Genomic DNA, 12,599 nt, shown 5'->3' on the forward strand with positions numbered 1-12,599 from the left:
ATAGATCAAATCGTCGTAAATCAAATTTAAATTTGACTTTGCTCGGTTGAGTGTTCACTTCCAACCCTAATTATGATAACATGCATGCCATGATAAATAGCATTTTTTGTCTTAACACGATAATACAACACATGACATGTCATATAACATTTTTCATATCCCTAATTATTATCATGGACGTAATATGACGCGCATTAGACCTCTCAAATAGAGAATAAATGAATATTATAATTCTTATTTTTAATAATATAGAAAAAATATAAAGTATTAATATATTATTTGTCAACTTATTACTAACAATAATTAATATTAAAGACACTTCTAGTAAAAGACACATGTATAAAAAGATATATTTAAGATACATTCACAAAAATATTTTTATTAGACACCGTCATAAAAAAGATATTTTTATTAGATACATCTACAAATATATTTTCATTAAACATCGTTATAAGTAAGAGTTGGCAGGAGTTGGTAGAATTCTTGTTGGTTACTTAGCGAGATTGATGTAAGTATGAATACATGATCAAGTAAATGATGAAGTACTGGGTGGTTGTTGCAGGTCTTGACGTATTTGTTACTGGCAGCAGCAACCTCAGCTGCCACTGTAACCTCAGTAATCAATACATCCCGACAGCAGCAATATGTGTTTTCTGTAGTAATTCCATCTGAATTCGTTAACATGGCTAGTGCATCTGTGGCTTTGTCCTTCCTTGCTTTTAAGTCATTTGCCATGGCCACTCTTCTCTCTGGTTACATCCTTTGCAAGTTCAACTACTAACTTGCCAGCTAGTTCAGTTCATGCAACACTACTACTTATTATTAGATTGCTCCACAAATGCAAAATGTATGGATATGAGGAATTATTACACAAACTCTATATCTCTGTGTAGTTGTTCATGAACATGAAGTTTGATGGCTTTCATGTTGATTAATTATAAAATTATTAGCACCTGTCCTAGATTTTCAGAAGCTAGCTAGATTGGTTTCTGAAGAGGTGGTTTTTTCGTTTCCTGAACTCTCAAGATAATGTGGGAATGAAATCAATGATATTTAATTTGTTTGTTTCAATTTTATATGTTGTTGGTTTTGAAAACCTAATTGGTCATTAAATCAGTAGAATTAAAAATTTAAAAATTTGAAAGTCCAATCAAAATTTAATTAAAGTTAAATTAGATATAGTAAAATAATATATTTATGTGTAAAATATATTTCTTTTAAAAAAATAATTTTTGTATATATTTTATTATTTTAAATTATTTAATTATTCAAAAATTATAATGGTTTAACCAATTATTATGTTCTTTGACTTTTCTTTTTGAGTTTTTTGATCAATTCATTACCAACTAATTTTTTACTTAAATCGAATTGATTTGGTGATCGATTTTCGGTCAATCTAATTGAATTGATAGAACTATTTAGAAATGCATTAATTATTTACAAATAAACAAGCTTTAATTTTTCCATTTTGATCAAGTAAGGTTTTAATATTTTCATTTTCATCAATCTTGATGAGGGCAGCGGCAACAAGGTTAATGAGCACTTGGTCTTGTTTGAGTTGCGGTATTGCTACAGTTTGATCAAACTAATATTGCCATATTTCGAGTAGGTCCAAGCTTTTATGTGAGATGTAATATTATCTATGCTTGCCATGTTCTTTGTGTAATATGATACGAAGAAAAAGAAATGATGAAAGCGCAAAAAACAGGTAACTTGTGTAAAATTCACAAAATTAAATTTTATAAATTTAATATTAATTTTAAAGAATTTAACTTAAAATCAGACTATTGGCCCAAACAAATTAGATCGGACACATGGCCCATCATATAAAAACTAAGATTTTCATCTGTTTTCCCAAATACTAAGTGAAACCAAGGTTCAGAAAACCGGACCGGTCATCAAACCGCTCTAGTCATTAGTTTACTGGTTTATTGGTCTAACCGGTTCAACCGGAAAAACCGTTTAGAGTAGAATAATAAATAAATTATAAATACACATCCTAAAATATAATTATAGTCTGATATAAATCTTAAAATATCTTTGAAATTTAAAACACTACATAAAATATCATCAACCAAATACATATGATCTTATCAAAATCCAAACTCAAAAGTTAAATAGTAATAAAAGCATATCTAAATATTAAATCCCAACATCATGGTTTATCAATCAAAATCCGCAAGAACTTGTTGCAAATCTGCTTCGGTGGGATGATCTTCACCTTCATTCCCACCCTGATCAGCAGAAGAAAGAGATGCAGCATAAAGACCACTACTACCACCGCCATTTTGATATAAATCAGCATCAATTTCACCTAATAAAATAGAAATGTTATCATTATATGATAAACTAACAACATTCTAATAAATCATTAGAAACTAAATATACTATACTCACGCAATAAGTCATCCACATTACTAGGAAGATCAGGCTCTTTCTCTACAACCTCTTCAGTCACCCATAAGTCAACTTGACTGATACTTTCATAATCAATTGGATCATGCTGTGTCTTTTGCTTTCTTTTTTCTTTTTCCTTCCTAAAAAGTTAAATACAATATATGGAGATTTAATAATTTACAAATTTATTATGATAAAGATTACAAATTAAACAATATAGTATTTCATGAAACATATATTACCTGGATTTAAGACGCAAATTATAGGTAACATAAACAATGTCATTCAGTCTATCATGCTCCAATCTATTTCTTCTTTTTGTATGAATCTGGTCAAAAAGACTCCAATTTCTCTCACACCCAGAAGAAGCAGATGCTTGACTAAGAATGCAATGAAAGATAACAAGAAGATATCAATTATAAAACCATAACATATTAGAAGATATCAATTAAGAACACAGGAGCATAAAACAATTTACTGTTAATTAAACAAATATTCAGCCATATTCTTACCAGGCTTAAGTTCAGATGCAGCTGGAATAACTTCTTGTCTATCAAAACTTTCCTTCCGATCTCTATATAAATGTATTTCTTTCATTGCCTGAACTGAATCCAAATTGTTACACTTGCAATACAAGGTAACAAGATCAAGCAAACCTCGCATAACATCAGGTGCTTCTTTATAATTTTCATTAAAAAAGAATTTAGGATTCAGGAAGTAAGCTGCCGCATGAAGATCTTTCTTTAAATGCTTGTCCCATCTTGAGTTGATAATATCTGTGTACGGCTGATATGCAGTCTTGGATTGCCTAAACATCTCCTTAATTGCATCTTCTGCCCTTAGCATTCCTTCATAAACATATCCCAAAGATGGGGGGTCATCAGCATCAACAACCCTCAACAAGTAAATCAGAGGGCCCACAAGTTTACATACAGTAAAGCAATCGTCCCAAAATTTGGCGTCCAGAATGATAGCCCTCACAGCTCTACCAGTAGCACTCCTTCCTAATTTGTGATCAGTGAAAATTGAATCTACAACCAATTGTTGCAACTCCTTTTTACGGTCAAAGATGCTCTTCAATGTAATAAACACAGTTGCAAACCGGGTTGCACCAGGACGTACAATTTCTCTCCAACGAGGTCTTTGTCTTAGCCAAGATAAGAAAACCGTATGATTGTACACAAATACTGTGATCTTTGAAGCACGAGTTGCAAGGTTAGAAATATACGCCATGCTGCTTATATCTTTTAAAATAAGATTAAGGTAATGAGCAGCACATGGTGACCAATAGATATTATCATATTTTCTATTGATAAGCCTACCAGCAGCAACATAATTGGCCGCATTGTCAGTCACAACATGCACAATATTATTTGGGCCAATCCATTCAATCACCTCAGAAAACAAAGTACACAAGTGTGAAGCATTTTTTTACCATACTGAAAGCATCTACTGATTTCACAAAGCACAAACCTTTAGAGTTTTCCATTCACTGTTTGTAGAGCAACATATTTCCAAGCTAAATCTGTTTTTCCCCTAAGGTTCGAAGAACCTTGTGACTGACTATCGTTAGCACTACGGGAATTGGGATTAGCAGCATCATTCGAAATAGGAGTATCGGCAGGCATGTTATTATTCACAGAATCATTGTTATCAGCAGTTGCTTCTTGATTAATACTATCTTCCATAACTAAAATTAATAAAACATATATGAAATTAAAAACAGCCACAGCAATAAACATTAACAATTCTAACAATTCTAAACAGCCACAGCAGAACAAATTTGAGAAATTCAGCCAGTCAACAAATATGCAAAACCGAGTCCGTTTCCAGCATTAACAAAGTACAAAACAGTAACAAATTTGAGCTACAAAACAGAAATTTGAGCAACACACAGAAATTGAACTACAAACACAAATTGAACTACAAACAGAAATTGAGCAACAGTGCAACACACAGAAATTCAGCTGCAAACCAAGTTACCAACAAACAGAAATTGAGCTGCAAATCAAGTTACCAACAACCAGAAATTGAGAAATTGAGCTGCAAACCAAGTTACCAAGAAACAGAATTTGAGCTGCAAACCAAGTTACTAACAAACAGAAATTGAGCTGCAAACCAGGTTACTAACAAAGAAGTTCACAGAGGCAAAGAACAAAGATGAGCAGAGGAAGTCAGTTCACAGAGGCAAGTCGAAGTTCACAGAGGCAAAGAAGTGAAGAACAAAGATGAGCAGAGACGAGTTACTCACCGCGCGACGATGAAGACGATGGGACGGGGCAGATGAAGACGAGGCAGACGGCTGGCTACTGGGAAGGGAACCAGGCGAAGAAGGAGGGTTACTTGGGCTGACGACCAGGCGACGGCGGTTGGGCTGTTGACCGGTGACCGCGGCGACGAAGGAGGGGGCGGTGGCAGGCTGGGGTTCGGGCGTGGAGGGTTCAGCTTCAGTCTTCTCTCATTCTCTGTTCTCTTCTCTCACGAAGATGAACAAGAACAACACACAGAATTAGGGATTCGGGGGGTGGTTGGGGTCACCGGGTCAGGGTGCTCTTCGGGTCGAGTTGGGTTAAGGGTTTCTTTTTTTTTTAATAATGAAACGACGTCGTTTATTCAGAACCGGCCGGTTACCGGTTCGGCCCAACCGGCCGATTTTTGGCCGGTTCACCGGTTCGTCGCCGGTTCTTTCCAGGACGATTTCTGCAGGAGGACCGGACCGTCTGCATCGCCGGTTCGCGGTTAAACTGGTCGAACCGGCCGGTCCGGTCCGGTTTTCAGAACATTGAGTGAAACACGTTGAGGATGAGAGTTTCAGCGGGAAAACCTAACCCAAACTCTTGTCAAATTTCAATTCGCCGTAACTTTCATTCGGAATTTCGATCGACGCATCGCTTGCAGTCATACTATCACCGCGTCGAGCTCTACAAAATTCACTGAATAATTTGGTAGGTAAATCTCTATTTTTTACCCAACTGCTCACTTCCTCATTTTCGAAAATCTTGTGCAAATGTGTTGAGATTTTGTTGAATTTTAGTGTTTAGGATCAAACTAGTTTTGTAGATTTGCTGGGTCTTGTCCCAAATTTTCATTAGTAAGGTGAAAAATCTCTAACTCTTGTGAATTATTAATAACTATGAACCCTAAGTTGATTTTGAGTAATATTGTTGGTATTAGATATTAAATTGAGTCTTTGGATTAAATTGGTGGTGTTGAAAAACTTGAGTTTGAATGTGGTGGTTGGGAGTTCGTGTTTGGTGAGGAGTTGAAGCGTTGGAGTTTGAGGAACGGTGAAATTGTGGTGTCTGAGTATTAGGGAGGAATTAGCTAAGGTATGGTTTTGGTTTCTCGTAAGTAATATATAATGTTACGTGAAAATTTAGGCTAATTGACTATAGATTAAGTTGAACTAAATGGAATTGTTAAGGTTTAGTAAGTTTTGTGTGAATTATTGAATTTGTGATAAAGGTGTGTTGAGTATTGATATTGATGAGGATTGATGAGAATTGTTGATGATGGTGGTGGTTAATAATGATAGTAACTTATGATGATGAAATTGATGAATAATGTGTGTAATTTGGATTGAAAATTGTATTGTATATTGATGAGATTATAGGTATGGATGATGAGAAATAGTTGGAAAACAGATAAATTATGATTGCGTGGTTGTTTTGGTTATAAACTTATGCTATAGGATTTTTAGAGTTTGGAAAGCATAGAAATTGTGGTGTTTTTGGGAAAAATTTGATTTTTAACCAATTTCGATGAGTCATAATTCGGCATTCGAACTCTTAAATTTTGTCAAACTTATTTCTAACGAATATTGGGTCCGTAAAGTTTATATTGTTTGAAGAACGGATGAAAATCATTTAAAACAAAAAAGTTATGTGCATTTAGAGTTTGATACAAAAATATGATTTAATTTTCCTGCAACTTAGCCATTTTGATGAAAAAAGGGGACATGCGTACGCGAGAAAAAAGTGAACCTATAGGAGACATTAAGTGGTAGTGGTCACTAGTGGATGGGGTTATGGAGGATAGAGTTCTAATTGAGAAAATGTGAACGTGTTGGTTATAATATGAAAGAGAACTATAATAATAATGATTAATTGAAAATGATAAAGTATTGTTGATATATGATTAATGATTGAGTTAATGTGAATTGTTTTAAAAAGTGCAAACACATTTCTTTGCATTATTAATATGCATGTTGTATTAATTTCTTTACAAGCTAGTGGTTGACAAGTATAAATTTCTTGTAGTTCACTGAGCGAGAACATATATTTGTGAAAGTTTATCTAGCAAAAAAATAGAAAGCCCACAATGAATAGAACATGTGAGACTTATCAAAGTGGAGAAACAGATGAAGTTGTTGGGTATATGTCCGGGGGTTGTAATTCGAAAACTCTGAGTGGGTGTGAAGTTGCTGATGAATGGAAAATTGGGATAATTTCAAGCATCTAATTGCTAATGAGGAATTTTTGTTTGATGGTTTAGTGAAGAAGGTGGCCTCAAGTGAATACTATGAGCAAATTATTTTAATGGTGTGTGTGAAGGACACTGGAATTGGGATTAAATTCAAAAATAAATGTGAAGAAGCTGAACATGGAAGATCTTTCTTCTAGTTTTAGAGGGCTTAAAGTTACAGTGGTTGATGGAAAACCTATTAGAGCTGCTGTCACAAGATACCATTTGACAAGACTTGGTATTCAAGCTAAAGTTGCAAACCACATTAAAAAGGCTGTTTCATTATGTGAGAAGAATGGTTCTTTAACTTCAGGGTAAGCTTCAATTTCTGTTTTGTTGTTAATTACTATCTTTTATGTTGTGTAATTGAGTGTATTTATTGAAGTTTAAACAATTGGATGTAGCATATTATTTCAGCCTGATATTATTTTCGTTGAGAAGGATTTATGATTTTTGCGAGAGCATAGAATTTTCAATATCTGGCAACTAGATTGGAGACAGAATGGTTATATGTTGAAAATATCCCAAATGATCCTTCTTGCAACCAATATTAGTAATGCCGAATTTAATAAGTTTAGTTATTTATCTTGTCTAAGTTTTTATGTTAGAAAATTATTTATTATTTTGATAAGTTTGTAAATTCATTATCTGATATTTAATATAAATTATATTTAAAATTTTATTTGTTTTAAAAATTTATTTGCATTAATTGTCTACTATTTTTTAAATAGAAAAAAATAATTAAAATTTTAATTATTATCAAATAATTAAAATTGGCTATTAAAATCGACGATAAAGTTGTCGCTTTTTAAATTTAAAAATGACAAAAAAAAAACAAAATATAGATAACGAACTTGTCGGTATTTTAATAATTAAATCAACGGCTCTTTTGTCGATTTTAATGAATCAAATATTGACAGAAATATTGTCGATTTTGTATAATAATATCGACGGTAAAACTGTCGATTTTATTAAGCAAGTAAAATTCTCAAACTCATATTATAGACAGGAAGATTGTCGATTTTAATGAATTATTATTGACGGCCTGATAAGCCGTCGATTTTATTAGAATTTTAAAAAATTGACAAATTTAATAGCAACCTCATCCACCGTCAATTTTGTCGTCGATTTTTAATATTATCGACAGTCTAGCCGTCGATTATAACGGTGTTTCTTGTAGTGGGGCCAATATAATTGAATAATTTAAAGGGCTTATAATTCTATAGTTATTTTATTTATTTATGGGTGAATTATTAAAATAATATTTAAAAGTTTATACTATTAATAATAATAACCTTAAAGGATATAAATGAAAAAAAAACGCCTAAATGAGTTTTAAAAACGACAAAGATAAAAAAATATTATATTTTTTATAAGTTTCAAATAAATTTTGTATTAACAAATAATTTGTGTATTTATTTAAATTTTTGTGAGAACATTTGGGTAATTATTTATAAGGTGGATACAAAAAAAATCGAAACAAAAATTTAACTTTAGACTTTTTTTATTTTTAAAAAAATTGTTGGTATTTGACCTAAAATTACCAAATATTAAAGATAAAAATATCTAGATTTTCTAATAATACTTGTATAAAGAAGTACTAAAATTTGATCTTTAAAATTTTTTAAAAAAGATTTAATATTTGATTATTATTACTACGTTTTGAAAAATTTTCAGGTAACATTTAGTAGTTTAATTTATCTTTTATTTTGAAAGGTGTTTGCTATGGTACGATGATAAATTCATATGTACCGATACATTTAAAATATGGACAAGTAATAATAAGGCACGTGGAATTTATTTTCCACATCAGCATTTGATTTTTTTTTTTAAATATATATTATATCACAATATATATTTAAAAAAGAAAAAATTAAATGCTGATGTGTAAAATAAATTCCACGTGCCTTGTTGTTACTTGTCTATATAGCAAACACCTTTTGTAAAATATCGAACATTAAAAGACTTTAATTTATGAACCAAATTTTATGAATTGAGCCTACATATTGCGGCTAGTGTGCTCCAGTCATAACAGCTTTAATTTCCGTCTCAAGTTGTTTCAAAGCAAAAGTTAAAGTAGCTAGCTTAGTCAAAGAAATGCGACATTATTCTAAGTTCAACATCAACCAACGTTGCCCTTTTAACTTGTCCAAAACAAATGTAAGGAGTGACATCATGATAACTGATAAGTGCATTGAATTGAATTATTTCCCATTTTGTAAGGTGTAACACTATTATTGTGGCCATGCTATATAAAGCCATACTGCCATACCATCTTCATATCACAAACATACAAATATTACTAAGTTCAATCCAACTTCCAAATTTCATTTCTGTCCATTGAATCTTGTATGTCCTTTATTTCATTTATTTTCCCTTATACCAAATAGTTAGTTGATTAAATCTATTATCATGGCAAGCACACCTAGCATTCCATCTCACATGAAAGCTTGGACCTACTCTGAATATGGTAACATTGAAGACATTCTCAAGTTTGATCCTAATGTACCTGTACCAGAACTCAAGGATGATCAGGTTCTCATTAAGGTTGTGGCTGCAGCTCTTAACCCTGTTGATTATAAGAGGGCCCTTGGAAATTTCAAGAACTCCGACTCTCCTTTGCCGGTAATAGAATTATCTTAACTCGACACCAAGATAGTTTTAAAGATTTACTTTTATTTGAATACAGATAATATATTATGTGAAAATTAAACCTGTAAGTTAAGAAGTTTGGGAAACAACGTTGTACTATCAACATTTTTGCAATCAATTTGAATCTAAAAAATTAAGAATATCTCAACCTCAACAAAAAATATTCAAAATTCAGACTTCCCCTGGCTATGACGTTGCGGGTGTGGTAGTGAAAGTGGGAAGCAAAGTGAAGAAGTTCAAAGTTGGAGATGAAGTGTATGGCGACATCAATGAGAATGCATTGAAGAACCCAAAGGCCATAGGGTCACTAGCAGAGTATACTGCAGCCGAAGAGAAAGTGTTGGCTCACAAACCCTTCAATTTGAGCTTTGTTGAAGCCTCTAGCCTCCCTTTGGCAATCATCACTGCCTACCAAGGACTTGAAAGAGCTTCTCTTTCTTCCCAAAAATCTATCCTTGTTCTTGGAGGTGCTGGTGGAGTTGGAACTCATGTTGTTCAGGTTTGGTGCATTCTATTATTATAGTACTCGTTCTATTTCATAATGTTTATGTTTTGATCATATAACTTTTTTCATGTCTAATAAGGTCAAAACTAATGGTCAAATCACATTAATTTAATCAAATATATTAAATTATCTAAAAAATTTTAACTATCAATTTTTTATATCAATTTTGTTTAATTTTATATTTATTAATAGAATTTAATTTTAATACACTATCAGTGTAAAACAATTTTACACGTGCATTTAATCACATAGCGCTATATTATCAAAAATAACTATTTTTATTGATTGTGTGAATGAATATCAAAAGGACGGATGTAATTGTACCAAGGTGTAAAATTTTTTACATTGTCAATACATTAAAATTAAACTCTTGCTAATAATATTATATATATTTAATAAATAAAAATATGAGTTAATCTACTTGTTTGATGAGGCAGCTTAGCAAGCATGTGTTTGGAGCATCAAAGGTAGCAGCCACAGCCAGCAGTGGCAAATTGGAACTGTTGAGAAATTTGGGAGCAGACTTGCTTATTGACTATACCAAGGTCAATTTTGAAGATCTTCCAGAAAAGTTTGATGTAGTGTTCGATGCAGTTGGTAAGTTGTTTGAAAAATCCAAACTATTTATATCAATTACACAATAGAAAACTAATTAAAATCATGAATGTTTCTAAAAACAGGTCAAAATGAGAGGGCATTGAAAGCTATCAAAGAAGGGGGCAAAGTTGTGACAATAGTAGAACCTGAAATTCCTCCTGCTATTTGGTACTTACTCAATTCAGAAGGTGTTGTGTTGGAGAAATTAAAACCTTACTTGGAGAGTGGGAAGATCAAGCCAATAGTGGATCCTAAAAGTCCTTTTCCATTTTCTAATGTCGTTGAAGCATTTGCTTACTTGAAGACTCAGAGCCACCGGCAAAATAGTCATACACCCCATCCCATGAACATAAATTGATTATTTATATATTAAGATATCCATGTCTCTGTGTTCTTAGTTAGTTTCCGTTGTTTTGTTGTGGCTATATGTAATAAAAAGGAAAAGAGTGTGGGTTCCTGAAGCTCCATTTACTAAGGTTGTTTTAACTATCCATTTGGTTTGTGATTTGGATACCTAATAAGCAATGACAAGTTGCATTGTATATTGATTATGGGGTTAAAAAATATTTATTATATACAAACATCTAGTTGTTTATTGACAAGTTGCATCATAAGCCATTTCAACCAATTGATGAGTGACTCTTAAACTAGCTTGGAGTAAGGTTCCATTAGATTTTTGGATGACAACTCTCAACATCTTATCCTCTACTTGAGCATTTAATTTAGATTGATTTTTCGTCTTTTAACTTTTTTTTTTATACTTCTTTGAGAACACTGTTACTACATGTGATTTTATAAATTTAAACTCTATTTAAAGATTTATTATTGGTTAATAGATTGTTTTAACACAAAGTTAAATTCAAATTTTTAAAATTTCAATTATTTTCATAGCTTTTTCTGAAAATTAGATCAGCTTCACTCACATAAATGAGGAAATAGTTTTTTTAACATTTAAAAGAATAAAGTATAATCTCTCATATTTAATTTTATAAGTGGGACTAAAAATAAAGAGAAAAGAGAGAACAATGAAAAGTGAGATTAAACATTGAATACCATCCATTTTTTTTCACTGGAGAAGAACCACTCCTCATAATGAGCCAAAGCTCAATAGACCAATGTTTTACGTTTCGGCTTATGTTACGTGTACACTAAAATCAGCCACCAAAATCAGCCACTAATATAAAATACATGTTAAAATATAAATATACATTGAAAATAAATTAAACCACACATGTATTTATATATAAATACATTAATAACTAATTTTAGTGGTTGATTTTAGTGTTTAAATAGCATTTCGCTTTGGTTTCACTATTACCCAAATAACAATTTGCCCATTACTCTTCACTACCCCTGCCATAGTTGTCAGAACCGAACCGGTGATCGAACCTGTCAAGTCACTGGGTCAGAGTCATTGGTTCAACCGTTGGATTACTGGTTGAACCGGTTGACTTGGTCCTATGTAAATAAAAAATAAAAAATAGTTAAAAGTTTAAAATTAAAATTTAAAATACATATTTTTACTAACATTTTAAAATATCAAGTTATTTTAAAATAATATGGAACATGAACAATAAATATTTTATTATTTTTACTCATATCTATATGTATTATAATTTGCATAAATTTTAATAAAAAACATAATGGTTTGGTGGTTGTGGAGTCTTTTGGTTTCCTTGAGGGCAGGATTCGAACCCTACCTCAAGCATTTTGAAAATATTTTCTTCCAAGCAGTTCGGTCAGACCACCTCACCGATTTTAACCGATTCAATTCCTTGTGCGGTTCAAACACTAAACCGAATTAATATAAGATTCAGTTCATCGGTTTTTCGATCGAACCGGCCAGTCCGATCCGGTTTTTATAACTATGACCCCTGCGCCTCTATCCGATTTATGATGACTACTATGGCATGTGAAATGAAAGAATATTAGTTTCAAACAAAAATAGCCCGGTATATTTATTTTTTAATTAAAATAAAAAAAA

At 32.0% G+C, this 12,599-nt stretch overlaps 3 protein-coding genes and 1 long non-coding RNA gene across 5 annotated transcripts in view; 2 read left to right on the forward strand and 2 right to left on the reverse strand.

The window, feature by feature from the left end:
- Positions 1–1,076, forward strand: part of LOC107642046 (CASP-like protein N24) — a 3,108-nt gene extending 2,032 nt beyond the window's left edge. Inside the window, exons 3-4 of one of the 2 annotated variants that reach the window (XM_016345372.2) lie at positions 563–781; positions 878–1,076. In XM_016345372.2, the coding sequence (XP_016200858.1) occupies positions 563–781 (219 nt within the window). In that variant the 3' untranslated portion in view covers positions 878–1,076. Of the gene's footprint in view, positions 1–562 lie in introns of both variants that reach the window. The other variant, XM_016345371.2, reaches the window with a different exon arrangement.
- LOC110272316 lies at positions 2,068–2,774 on the reverse strand. The gene is made up of 3 exons (XR_002363522.1): positions 2,640–2,774; positions 2,398–2,537; positions 2,068–2,314 (listed from the first exon to the last, which is right to left on the reverse strand). It is a non-coding gene; the product is annotated as an uncharacterized LOC110272316 (long non-coding RNA).
- LOC110272105 lies at positions 2,878–4,085 on the reverse strand. Its single transcript, XM_021123932.1, has 2 exons — positions 3,891–4,085; positions 2,878–3,792 (listed from the first exon to the last, which is right to left on the reverse strand). The coding sequence occupies exons 1-2, from the start codon at positions 4,083–4,085 to the stop codon at positions 2,878–2,880; spliced, it is 1,110 nt and encodes a 369-aa protein (XP_020979591.1).
- Positions 9,122–11,215, forward strand: LOC107642048 (2-methylene-furan-3-one reductase-like). Its single transcript, XM_016345373.2, is given in 5 exon segments — positions 9,122–9,486; positions 9,689–10,012; positions 10,456–10,615; positions 10,699–10,921; positions 10,923–11,215. Coding segments are annotated over 5 exon segments (960 nt in total). The 5' UTR covers positions 9,122–9,273; the 3' UTR covers positions 10,963–11,215.

Source organism: Arachis ipaensis, chromosome B05 (assembly GCF_000816755.2).
Source record: "Arachis ipaensis cultivar K30076 chromosome B05, Araip1.1, whole genome shotgun sequence".
NCBI classification, from domain to species: Eukaryota; Viridiplantae; Streptophyta; class Magnoliopsida; order Fabales; family Fabaceae; genus Arachis; species Arachis ipaensis.